The 13,556-nt window shown below is 41.8% G+C and overlaps 1 protein-coding gene across 4 annotated transcripts in view; it reads left to right on the top strand.

The window, feature by feature from the left end:
* Positions 1-13,556, top strand: part of LOC123760113 (HEAT repeat-containing protein 3) — a 237,276-nt gene that overhangs the window by 44,890 nt on the left and 178,830 nt on the right. For all 4 annotated transcript variants that reach the window (XM_069325425.1, XM_045745599.2, XM_045745596.2 and 1 more), the window contains exon 3: positions 10,825-11,025. In XM_069325425.1, the coding sequence (XP_069181526.1) occupies positions 10,825-11,025 (201 nt within the window). The remainder of the gene's footprint in view (positions 1-10,824; positions 11,026-13,556) is intronic.

Raw genomic sequence — 13,556 nt, 5'->3', positions numbered from 1 at the left:
ATTATTTTTTCCAATATTTTGACAATTACACTTGTCAATAATACAGGTCTATAATTGAGGGGGTCTTCCCTGCTGCCACTTTTGTAGATTGGAACGATGTTAGCCTTTTTCCCACACATCAACTACAACTCCTTTACACAGGGATGCCTGAAAAATCAGTTGAAGTGGAATGCTGAGCTCAGGTGCACATTCTCTCAGAACCCATGGTGAAACTCCATCTGGACCAACTGCTTTGTTCTTACTTAGCTCCTTGAGCATTTTTTCAACTTCATCTCTAGACACCTCTATGTGCTCTATGTTGTTCTCTGGAATTCCTATTGTGTCTGGTTCCCTGAAGATTTCATTTTGTACAAACACACTTTGGAACTTTTTGTTTAATGTTTCACACATTTCTTTTTCATTTTCCGTGAATCTATTTCCCATTTTCAACCTCTGAATATTATCCTTTACCTGCAATTTGTTGTTTATGAATTTATAGAATTGACCTGGTTCTGTTTTACATTTGTCTGCAATCCCTTTTTCAAAATTTTTTTCTGCCTCTCTCCTCAATGACGTGTAGTTGTATCTCGCATCTTTGTATCGCTGGTATGTTTGGGGGTTGGCCTCTTCCTATATTGATTCCATTTTTGTGTCTTTTGGGTCTCTGGCCCTCTCGCAATTTCTGTCGAACCAATCCTGTTTCCTAGTTCTGCATCTCTGCTTTGGTATAAAGTTTTTTGTGCCTTTATCATATACTAGTATTTCTATTTCACAAAACTTGACATACATCTCATTTACTTCCTTGCTTACCAACAAGTCTGTTCAATTATACTCACTAAAAAATTTTCTAAGGTTTCTAAGTCAGTTTTTTTAACTGCTTCAACCTCCTTATTTTCTTCCAGATTATAACGCATTGCATACTTTATTCCCAAAAAGACATGGTCACTTTTACTCAAGGGAGGAAGGTACTGAATGTCAAATATCTCTTTCTCCTTCCTGGTAAATATCAAATCTAGCATGGAGGGTACGTCCCCTTTCCTCATCCTCGTAGCTTGTTTAACATGTTGATACATGTGTGCAACATTTGGAGCTGTAAATTAAATATCAAGAGTGGTGTGTGCATCATCTGGAGCAGTTGGTGGTGTGGGGAAGGGTGGGAGTGTGTGTAGTGAGGTAGCGGCCGGCGACACGCTCCTCACAGAAAGGACACCTCTATCTTCTCTCATCAGAATTTGGTTTTGCAGCAAAGCGGCTTTCCGCTGCAGCTTTACAAGGTTAGCGTGTGTGCCTCTGGCTCTTAGAGTTTTCGTTTTGTTCGACACGAGCCCCATTGTGCAGTAGATGCCACAAAAATGCGATATTCCAGCGAGACCGCGTGAACAATAGCTCAACCAGCAGGGAGATACAATGTGTGACTGACTCAGCTCAACCTCCCCCTCCTCTCTCTTGAGACTGTTGCCAATGAGCAAGTTTATAATTTGTTTATGCATAACAAGCTATTTTCCATGCTATTACGAAATAATAAACGTTTATAACGTGTGACGCAACACCCTACAGCGCACCCAAGCCGCGACGATCGGATTGGGGACAATTGCGGCTGGGAAAATTACTCTAATTACGTTATATTTTATCATAACATAAAACGGTTTGTACCACGGTGTTGCCAGAACCTTGTTCTGGCAACACCGTGGACACACAATTGGCAACACAATTTTTTAGAAATTTTTCAGAAATATTCGATTTTGTCAATTTTTTTTTAAATGACGCCCCCTTAAACCTTTTAGTGTATTGTTACAAGGGAGTGGTGGAGGTTCCTTACTGGTCTGTATCAGTACCTAAGATGAAGACCATACCATTCCCACCACCACAGGTCTTTGCTCCCACTCACCTGGGTGCCACTGATCGCCCTAGGAACCCTTCAGTCAAACCACGGGTGAAACCGCTGCTAACGATTCCAGCCTTGTGCCATGGCAGAGTGAAGGAAGACTCGGTATTAACATCAAGACGTCGCTTCATGCGGCTACAGCACTTCCTCTGAGTCTTGTCCGCCGTTACAATGGGGTCACAGGTTACTTGTCCACACCTGTGTCGCTCAACTATTCATAAGGTCACCAGCTGGGTTTGTAACTCTGCACCACAGCAATGCAGTTCAGTGGTTAAACTCGGTGTCATCAGACAGTGATATGTTACCACTATTACAGTGTTGAATCATTATTGCCAGCCTAGGGCATGTTTCCATAAATATAAGTGCTACTTAAATACTGCCAGTCACTATGATATTTTCCATATAAAAATAATACTGATCATATTGTGGTGCAACAGTATCACTTACTAATGCTCAAAGAGAGATGGAGGGCGCACATAAACACATCATTAAAATAATATGAAGTTTACAATGTGAAAATACGTTAACCCTTAGACTGCACAATACAGTACATACACATATGATCTGACATAAAATAATTTAACATAAGTTTTTAAAACTTGCACAAACACCTTCCATTTTTTTTGCATAATCAACTAGGTAAATGCTCCAACTTTGTCTAAATGATCACAGCCTAACTTGAAAAACAAGAGAATCAAAATTAGTTTTAAAATTGAATATTGAAAATTTCAGATTTTCAATTCAGAATAAAAAATATGAACTACCTGTATCACCAATTGTTCATTTAATGTTATTATTCTCTCAGAATAGCATATGATCTTCATTTTCATCAAATTAGAATATAGGTTTTCAGTACAGTTTACTGTAAACAAAATTGTCAATAGGGCATTTGAAATACACAGCAAATTTAGACCAAAAAAAATATAACTCCAAATGTATAAAGTTTATGAAAATTCCGTTCTGAAGGATTGTAGAACAGACAGCTGAGCACACAACATGTCAAAATAGTGAGAATCGATCAAAAACTGGAATTTTAGAAGCCACTTAAGTTGAAACTCTAGTTTCAGAGATAATTGAGTTTAAATTATCAACAGTGAATAAAGGTAGTTTTAATTCGTTAATTTATTTGTATGTTTTAATAAACGTTGTTTGGCATTTGTACTCAAATGTGTGAAAGTTGTAAGTCAATATGTGTTGAAATGAAGTCAAGAACCCCCCCCTCCAAAAAAAAAAAAAAAAAATATAGGATAATTACAATAATTATAATGATTTAGGGGATATATTTAGGGTTACATTGTATAAGTGGAAAAACCCCTAATATGGTCCCCTAATCATCAAAACAACCTAAAGAGACAAAGAAAATACTGTAGAGTTTGAAATCGGAGAAATAATCAGTCAAAAAAATTAAAAGTCCCAAGTTTTGCGAATTGTGACTGATTTATTTGTTGACCAATTTCATTCTATGTTCACATATTTAGGGAAACGTATGCATTTCCAAGATGTAAAGGTTACAACAAAATCAGATAATAAACAAAGGATAAAGAACTAAAATCTTAAAAAAAAAAAAAATTTGCTAAAAAAATATTTTTGGGACATTGATGAAAGTAACATATATTATCATTGGACAATGTGTTTGTATGATATATAACAAAATAAAGCATATTAGCATAGTTATTGATTTTTATTTGTGTTACTATGTATTACTCAACAATGATATAAAAGCACCAACTGCATATCCACTTTATGGACACTTCTTACTACTACTATTCTTCTTCTTTGAGCATCGGACAGATGCTTGCATCTCTTTATTATTGCATATTCCTTCAGTTCCAGTTATTAGGGGTTGTTCTCTTTATCAAAAAAGTTCTTATTTAAAAAAAATTGTCTAAAATCAATTTTTGAAAATATTTTGATGAAACTGAAGCCAATAAGTTGGAGATTTGTTTAACATTTTTAAGTTATTAGTATATAATTTGAATATTTTTTGCTATTAGGCCCCAATATGCGTGGTAATATGCGCGGTCTAAGGGTTAATCATATAAGGAATAACACATGAGGAAATATATGAAATAGGTGATCTGGAGAACATTGGCAGCTCTCCTCTCGCCGCCTCTGGCAACTCTGACAGCTGGGCAGATTTAAATGGGAGACTTGCACCCTCTCGAGGGGGGGGGGGTGGCTTCGTCGACGTCGTTCACACGTCCACCACACTGCCACGCACGTTCTCACGCTGTCTTCTCCACCAGTAGTAATACTGGCTGACCTACAGCCTACTCTAATCTAACATAATAAGAAACACACTAGGTAATATATTTATGATGGGCCTATCTAGCCTAGTCATCAAGAGGCAATGGGGGAAAATATGATCTACCTTAATCACTCCTGTCCATCGACACCTGTCCTCTGATGGTAGGAGGTACACAGTTCCCAGGTTGCTCCTCAACGTTCTGGTTGTGTATCACAGGTCCTCGGGTGTCGTGGAGAATTCTCGTCTCTGCCGTACCTAATCCTTTGATTCAGATCTTCCACGCTGGTCCAACCAGTGGTCACTGAGCCTTCGCCTTCCACACACTCACTCCTTCAATGAGACGTTTTCTCTTGGATCCGGATGTGGTGTCTTCCCTTCAGAACCTCAGCAGATGTGACCCAGTCACAACAGCACTGCACAATGTACCAGAGCAGACTCATGGGCCCCAGACTTGCCCTTTCAGAGTCGTCACCAACCAAATAGCCACCAGTTCTTGGCACTTCTTTGCTTCTTTCTCTGCAATAAAGGTAGACTGCGATGGCTGCTCAAAATGCACTGAGCAAGGCTCCCAGAACCTCCAATCTCGAGAGCTCACTGGAGCATTTCCGCTCACGTCAAAGGTCTGTGTAGCTCTGCTGCAGCGTTTCCACCAGTGCTGGGCCAGGTCTCCCGGTGACGTTACGGCAGGCTCTGATTGGTGAGACACATCACGCGACCTCGTCCAGCTAATCACCAGCCTGCTGGCGCCATCACTTTAAGGTGCCAAAATGATAGAGACATCACCATTTTGTATGTGCAAGGGGCATAACCCCCCCTACCTGCAAAACATATAAATTATAATTTCTCCATAAATATGTAATCTATCCAGTAGCCTGTCATATCAAATGACTCCCTGCATCTCAGGGAACCTGCAAGGTTAGTGGATATGACTCGTAATGCTGGCACTGGGAAGAAATAAGGAGAGGGCATTATTGTCATTTGTATTTGTCAATTTGTCAAAAAAGGCAGTTTCTCTTTTCTTTGCCTCTTACCTTGCGTGTCGCCAGGCCATGCTCGCTTTCTCCTTGGAATTCTCTTGGGCCCTGGGTGTTAAGTTTTTGTTCCCTTTTTGCCCGTTACTGTTTGCGGAGTCTGCTGTCACTCAATTTCTGCAGGCGGCCTTGTCTAGTTGTCGTCCTAGGTAGGATTTGTTGCTTCTCCGGGGTGGCCATTTTCGGGCGTCTCGAAAGGGTCATGCCAGGGCTTGGGGTTCCTCTGGTCGGGGTGGGCCCTTGGTGCCAGTTTCTGAGTTGGCGCTTCCTTCGGGGCCAGCGTTGTCTGGTCAGTGCAATGCTAGCTCTGCTCGTCTGCCGGCTTCTTGTAAGGGGGTGTTGGCCCTTTCACTGGTCGCTCAGTTGACAAGGTGATGAGGGGAAGGCTCACGCTGTTTGCTTTCACCTGGTTCCGCGATTTGTGGGCGATTCGGGTCGTATCCTCCGACCTGTGGTGATGGTGTTGGTCGGCTTCTCCTTTGGGGGGTTTGGGGCTGGCAGGGTAGGCTTCTTCCCCTTCGCTCCGTTCGGTCATCTTTGAGTGGGTGCACTTAGGTGTGGTTGGAACAACCCTGTCCCTCAGGTGGGTGTCCCGCCTGTTTCCAGTACGTACTGTAAAGGGACTATGCGGATTTGCAGTTCATTCTGGACTTGTCCCTGTCTGAACCCCTGGACTCCTTGCCCCTCCTTTCGGATGACCACTCTGTTCCAGGTCCAGCTTTTCTTGAAGCCGGGTTCTTGGATGGTGTCTCTGGATCTCTGTGATGCATATTGGCACGTCCCGATTCATCCAGAGTTCAGGGTCTGGTTAGGTTTCGTTTTGGGGCAGCAGGTTTCCCGCTTTCGTTGCCTTCCTTTTGGCTTGACTCTGACACCTCGTGTATTCATGCATCTTACTTGGGTCGTGGTGACCCATTTGCGTCTGCTTGGGGTTTGGGTTCTGGCCAACCTCGATTACTGGCTGGTGTGGGCCCACTCCCAGCCGGTCTGCTTGTCTGCGTGTCAAGTGTGTGGTTCTTTCCCAGCTTACTGGGTTCGGGTTCCTGGTAACTTGGATGACATCCCATCTGGTTTCGTCCTCGGTTCGGACCTGGCTGGGCCTCATGTGGGACCATCGGATCGCTTTTCAAGTCTCTTCCTCCAGTTGCGTTACTGTGGCTTCGATGGATGGATGAAGGGAGGGAGGGAGAAGGGAGGGGGGGATGGATGGATGGATCAATGGATAGATGGATAGATAGAAGATAGATGACTGGATCGCCCGAAGTCACTTATTCCAAAATGACCCAACACAGGTGAGGAGAAAACCCTCTCAATTATAGACCTGTATCATTGACAAGTGTAATAGTCAAAATATTTATTAGAAAAAATAATTAAAACTAAATGGGTTTTTTCACTAGGAGAAAAACAATATTCTGTAATAACAGACAGTGTGGTTTTTGATCTGGGAGATCTTTTTTCTATGACTAAACAAATTTACTCAGTTTCTATGATCGAGCTACAGAGATTTTACAGGAAAGAGATAGTCAGGTTGACAGCATCTATCTGGACCTAAAAAAGGCTTTCGACTGAGTTCCACATAAGAGGTTGTTCTGGAAACTGAAACATATTGGAGGGGTGACAGGTAGGCTTCTAACATGGATGGAAAATTGTCTACCTGACAGAAAAATGAAGGCAATAATCAGAGGCAAGGTATCGGATTGGAGAAATGTCACAAGTGGAGTACTACAGGGTTCAGTTCTTGCACCGGTAATGTTCATTGTCTACATAAATGATCAACCAGATGGAATACAGAATTATATGAACATGTTTGGTGATGATGCTAAGATAATAGGGAAGAAAAGAAACTTAAATGATTGTCATGCCTTCAAGAAGACTTGGACAAAATAAGTGTAGGGAGCCGCACTTGGCAAATGGAATTTAATGTGAATAAATGCCGTGTTATGGAATGTGGAGTAGGAGAACATAGACCCCCCCACACAACCTATAAATTTTGTGAGAAATCTTTAAAGAATTTTGATAAAGAAAGAGATCTAGGGGTGGTTCTAGATTGAAAATTATCACCTGAGGACCATTTAAAGAATATTGTGCGAGGAGCCTATGTCACACTTTCTAATTTCAGAATTGCTTTTAAATACATGGATGATGAAATACTAAAGAAATTGTTCACGACTTTTGTTAGGCCCAAAGCTGGATTATGCAGTGGTTGTGTGGTGCCCATATCTTAAGCAGCACATCAACTGGAAAAGGGGCAAAGACATGCTACTAAGTGGCTCCCAGAACTGAAGGACAAGTGCTATGAGAAGAGGTTAGAGGCATTAAATGTGCCAAAACTAGAAGATAGAAGAAACAGAGGCGATATGATCACTACATACAAAATGGTAACAGGAATCGATAAAATTGATATGGAAGAATTCTTGAGACCTGGAACTTCAAGAACAAGAGGTCATAGTTTTAAACTAACTAAACAAGGATGCCAAAGAAATATAAGAAAATTCACTTTTGCATACAGAGTGGTAAACGGTTGGAACAAGTTAGGTGAGAAGGTCGTGGAGGCCAAAACCGTCAGTAATTTAAAAGCGTTATATAACAAAGAGTGCTGGGAAGATGGGACACCACGTGCGTAGCTCTCATCCTGTAACTACATTTAGTAATTACACTTAGGTAATTACTACTGTATCTTGAGTGAGTACTGGTCCCTTATTTTCTAACATCACAAGTGTTGATAATTCTAATTGCCTTGATAAGGACGATAGATTAGGATTCTCATATTGAAAGTAATTAAATAAATTTATAATATTAAACTGTCCATTCGTTCTTGCTTATTCATTTATAGAGAGTTGGCAGGCCCAAGTGTCCCGTGGGCAGGCCCTAAGTTGTGGTTGCGATTGTCACATTATAAATTATCTTCCTCATGTCTTTAATTATCAAAAGTGTTTAAGAATTACTTAGATGCCAGTGAATAGTGGGGGTTAACTGTGTTCTCTCCCCTCTGTGCCACTGTAGATATTCCTGGATAGTTCGCAATAAGTGACTGCCTGGGTACGGTGCCCACCCCCCCAAGAGTAATTAACATCTTTACCTCTCCCGTGACCGGTACCCTTCGCCGTCGGTCACCGTAAAGTACTGATTCTCATCAAAGGTGAAGGTTGTGGTAGCATTATGTAATTTTTAAGTTAACTTTAAGTTATTCATAATTTGTAACAACTCACTTGGTGGCAGTATCCGTGGTGATAGCCAGGTGGATTGTTATGAATGGTGAAATAACTAAAGTAAAAGTGTTATAAATAAACTGAATTAAATCAGAGTGTTATAGGCCCACCTCAACAACTGGCTGGTGTGGGCTCCCAGCTGGCCCATGTGTCTGCTAGCCAGGGAGCTGGTTCTTTAACTGCTTGCTGGGTTCGGGTTCCTGGTGAACTAACAGAAGTCCCAGTTGGTTCCAACCTGAGTTTGGACTTGGCTGGACCTATTTTGGGGCTCTTGATTGGTGTTGAGTTTGCCACAGGTGACTTGGAGGTTGCTCGTGCAGCTGTGCAGGTGACTGAATTTTGCCTGCCCTGCATTTTTTCTGAACATGATTTGGCTTTGGCATCTGTTCTGGTATTTCTAGGGCAGCCTCTTTCACTGTTGTCGTGATTGTTGGGTGTGGGCTCCATTGGCTCTGTGTCGGCTGTTATGTCACTGGTTTCCTCTTCGGGGTTTTTCAGGTCTTGGTTCCCTGGTGCCTTCCTCCATTCTTGTTTGACGTATTCATGAATGTGTACCTGGTTGATACCTGGTTGATGGGGTTCTGGGAGTTCTTCTACTCCCCAAGCCCGGCCCGAGGCCAGGCTCGACTTGTGAGGCCAGGCTCAACATGTGTAGCTGGGATTCCTGGGATCAATGATTCCAGGAGCAAAGATTCCAGGGATCAATGTCCCCACAGCCCAGGGCCAAGCCTCCTGACCAGGCCTCCTGGTTGCTTGTCTGATCTACCAGGTGGTTTGATGCAGCTGCCCACAGCCTGACATGAGTCACAACCTGGTTGATTAGGTATCTCATGAAGGTACTTATCGAGTTCTCTTTTGAACAATGCGAGAGGGGGAGAGAGGAATCTGCCGATCTCATTGAAGGGAGAGGATTTACTTTGGTTCCTGCCTCTAAGAAGCTGGATGCTTCGGGTAGCTCTTCTGCTAAGTTCTCAGGGTTTGGCTTGTTCAAGCATGCCGTTCATGTCCAGGGAGTGTCCAACATTCTTACAGATGGTCTATCCTGGTTCCTTGTCATCTCCCTGGAATGGACCATCGATGCTGGCCCCTCCGAAACCGGGTGTTTTTCCGAAGCTCTGCCTCTTGCCTAGGGTCAGCCCAGTGATGTTCTTCTCTTGTTCGAACCTCTCTGTTCTTTGTTGAAGGTGACCCTCCTGCAGTCTTCTATGCGGCAACAGTATGAGGTTTGGGGGCACTACTTTCATGACTGCCTTTCTATTGGAGCTCCCTGGAGCTATCATCACTGATCAAGTGCCATACTACCTTGTGTCATCGGTTGCGGAGTTCTTTCTCTTCATTGTTGTTCTTCAGTTTTGGAGCATGTGGTGCTCCCTTTTCTGTCCCGGCTTTTTATTGATTAGCATCTCATGCCAAATACTAGCACCTCTTATTGTGTTGTGCTGACAGAGCTGCTTCATCTGTTATTCGGGGTCAATACTACCTTGGTCCTATTCTTTTAGTCATTGTTTTTTGTTTCTCTTGCTTCTAGTTGTTGGGGGGCTGAGCTAGATGCTTTCCTCCAGTGGAGTGAAATGAAAATTGGTTTTGGCATGAAAATTGGCATGAAAAGCAGTGGTTTTGTTCTTTTGGGTATGGTGGGCAGTTTGTTGTCCGCAGCCGGCTCCTCCTCCTCCTCAGGCAAAGAAAAAGTTGGTTGGCTTCCTGATGGGTCCTGTGGTCATTGATGCTTCTTTGGTTCAGCTGTTGTGCATCATGTGTTGTGTCCGATGGCTACTACCTTTGTGCCACTGATTCTGTTTCAGTGGACGCTTTATGGGTTGATCCTCTCACCTTTGCCTCACCTGAGAAAGATTAGCTTGTTCCAAAGCTTATCTTTTGCAGGTATTCCACAGTGTTAAGTCTATGGCACTTGCCCCCCAGAAAACTGCCATTGAATGTAATGAAATTCTGGTTTCTGGGTGGGCCTCAGTGGCTCCCTGACACCCCCGTGGTCATCAGGGAGTTGATTACATCTACCATAGAACTGAGGATGGAGATGCTGGTTGACTGGCATCATTTTTGGGAGCCTTGCCCCCCTCCCAAAAATGAGTGGGAGAGGTGGGCAAACAAGCTGGCACTAGTTTGAAGAGATTTCAAGCATTTGTTTACTTTGCTGGGAGAGTTCTTTTGTGGTTCTTAAGGCTATGGTCTTGTTTGAAGCCAGCAGTGGTTTGCTTTATCTCGCTGACTTTCTGTTGCATTCCCAGGTGGTGGCATACATAAATAAATGTCACCACTTCTTGCACCTCTGTAAGGGGGGGGGGGGGATGGGGGGCCAGGTTCTGGTTCTGGTGCCAGTAGCCCTATTGAACTCCGGGGCTGATGCAACCTAGTAGAATGGTACTCTATCTGTGATAGTAGTTTCAGGGAGTCACCAGGGCTCTCCAAGAAATAGGCGTTTCATTACGTTCATTGCTGTTATTTTATCAACAGAAATATAAGTGCTGGTGGGTCAGATGACGTCGTTGAAGCAATGGTGCAGCAAGAAGTGCTGACACCTTTGGCCGAGTTGCTTCAAGAGTACAGAGAAGTTTGGACACCTGTAACCACAGACCTTGGGGAAGCTACGGCGAGGGACATTGACCCCATGACCAACACTTTTGTACATGCTACTCATCTACTCTGGAATCTCTGGTAAGCTATTTGAAGAAATATTGAATGTAATGATTGGTATATAAAGTCTAGTTTTTGTTGTTATTAATGTAAATGTTTCTCTCAGTTCAAACTAGGGAAAATATATTAGGGATTAGGGAAGACCTTGTTTGCTCGGAGCTCCTTAACTATACAAATGTGGTGGTAGAGGTACTGGGAGTAAAAATAGAGAATATAAACTTAGTTAATATTCTAATATACAAACTGCCAGATGCAATGGCTGAGGAGTTCACAGAACAGATAAACCAAATAGAGAATAACCTTGATAATTTGGCAAACCCAATACCTGATATTATCTTCCTAGGTGACTTTAACCTGCTTAGTCTAAGATGGAGAACAGCAAACAATTATATTCTACCAGGAAATCTATCTGGACATAACCAACCACAGATTAGAGAACTGCCTAGACTCTGTGACAAATTTTCATTCAACCAGTAGATATCAGAACCAACTAGGAACAAAAATATTCTAGCTCTGATCTTCACAAACAATGAAGACATAATCAGGGACATTATGATCTCAGATACCACATACTCAGATCACAAGCTCATTAAAGTGCAAACTACCATTAGTACTCAGAATAAACCTAAAACAATGATCAAGCAAGAGGGGTTATTCAGTAAATTCAGTTTTAATAATAAAAGGACAGACTGGGAAAAATAAACAGGAAACTTACAAACATTCAATGGGAAACTGTTCTAAGTAATACAAATCCTACACAAGGAATAGAAAAACTGACTTCTGAAGCATAAAAAGTCTGAAACATGTTCCTGTGAGAAAATCCAGAAAGAGATCCAATGTAGAAAGAGAATGCAGAAGACACTACAAAAGAAGGAAAAAAATAACGGAACTGCTTAACACTTCTGCGCACGGCGCAAGTGCGCCGCAGACTTCGCCATCATGCTTCTGGCGGTGAGGGCGAGCGTGCGTGACCCCGAAATGTGTATGCTCATTTCAGTTTTCTCACCTTAATTCTCGTGCTATGTCGTTCGTTTTGGTATCATTGTGTTCGCAATAGAATTCCCTACAGGGGTATATGCATATAAGATCTAAAAGCCTGGCATGACTCCCCCCACAGCAAAGCCTAAAGTCGGCCAACCTTTACCCATGAACGAGCACCAATTGGCACACCCGCAACATAATGTGTATACTCGTTCAGTTTGATAACATCACTTTTCGAGTTACGTCTTTCATTTTGGTATCAAATTGTTTGCGATATAAAGGTGCGTATTTTAAAACTAATCCCATAATAATAGAACAATAAATGTAATTTTATCAAATATTTTAAATTTTGGATCACAAAAGTATTTATAATCTTTCAAGTGTTTTGACCTCAGTTATCACGCTAAATCGTCATTATGGTATTAAATTGTGCACAATCTAAAGGTGCTCATTTTGAAACCACTCCCAGATTGATCGGATAAAATTTAAATTTTTAAAAATATTTTAAAATTATTTTAAAATAATGGACGCAAGCACGAGTTGACTGCTAGGACTCAGGAGAAAAATTTTGGATGCTAGTACGAGTCGACCAAAAACGATAGTGTTAAGCAGACACGACTTTCCAAACAAAGAAGGAATAATTTAATCGGATAGATTGAAGAAATTGAGCAGACTGAAGCATTCATATCAGATTGAAGAAAGGCAACAAAAACAGAAAGCAATTCAAGAAATAAAGAAAACCCAAAATATTTCTTCACATATGTTAAATCAGAAGCAAAAACCACTGTCAGTATTGGACCTATTCATATGAGTGAAGGTTCATACACTGAGGATAACAAAGAAATTAGTGAAATCTTAAAAATGAAGTATGAGGACATGTTTAGCACTCCAATAAACAGTATAAAAGTGGAAGATCCAGACAACTTCTTTATGTGTGATATACAAACCCTTGTAAATATATCTGACATCAACACGAGCGTAGCAGATTTTGAAAGAGAAATTGACAAACATGCCCATGCACTCGGCCCCAGGTCCAGACTCATGGAATTCAATAATTATAAAGAAATGTAAAGTACCAGTAGCACAGGCACTCGTCTGGTGTGGAGGAAGAGCTTGGATACGGAGGAAGATACCATATGCGTTCAAATCAGAAGACATTGCCCCTCTACACAAGGGTGGTAGCAAAGAGTTGGCAAAGAATTATAGACCAGTTGCACCAATGTCCCACATGATAAGAGTATTTGAGAGAGTGATCAGGCGTCAAGTCACCAATTTCATGAAGACCAATGACCTCCACAACCTAGGCCAACATGGATTTAGAGCAGGAAGATCATGTCTCTCACAGCTACTTGACCACTATGACAAAATCACTGAGGCATTGCAAGAAAAACAGAATGCAGATGTGGTATTCATGGACTTCGTAATGGCATTTGATAAATATGACCATAGAGTGATAGCACACAAAATGAGGTCAATGGGAATACAGTAACTGGTAAAGTAGGATGGTGGATACACAATTTTCTGTCGAACAGAACACAGAGTAACAGTCAACCATATAAAATTGAATCCAA

This window comes from Procambarus clarkii, chromosome 16 (assembly GCF_040958095.1).
Source record: "Procambarus clarkii isolate CNS0578487 chromosome 16, FALCON_Pclarkii_2.0, whole genome shotgun sequence".
NCBI classification, from domain to species: domain Eukaryota; kingdom Metazoa; phylum Arthropoda; class Malacostraca; order Decapoda; family Cambaridae; genus Procambarus; species Procambarus clarkii.
Note: the sequence above shows the minus strand (reverse complement) of the source record. Positions and strands in the feature narration are given on the sequence as shown.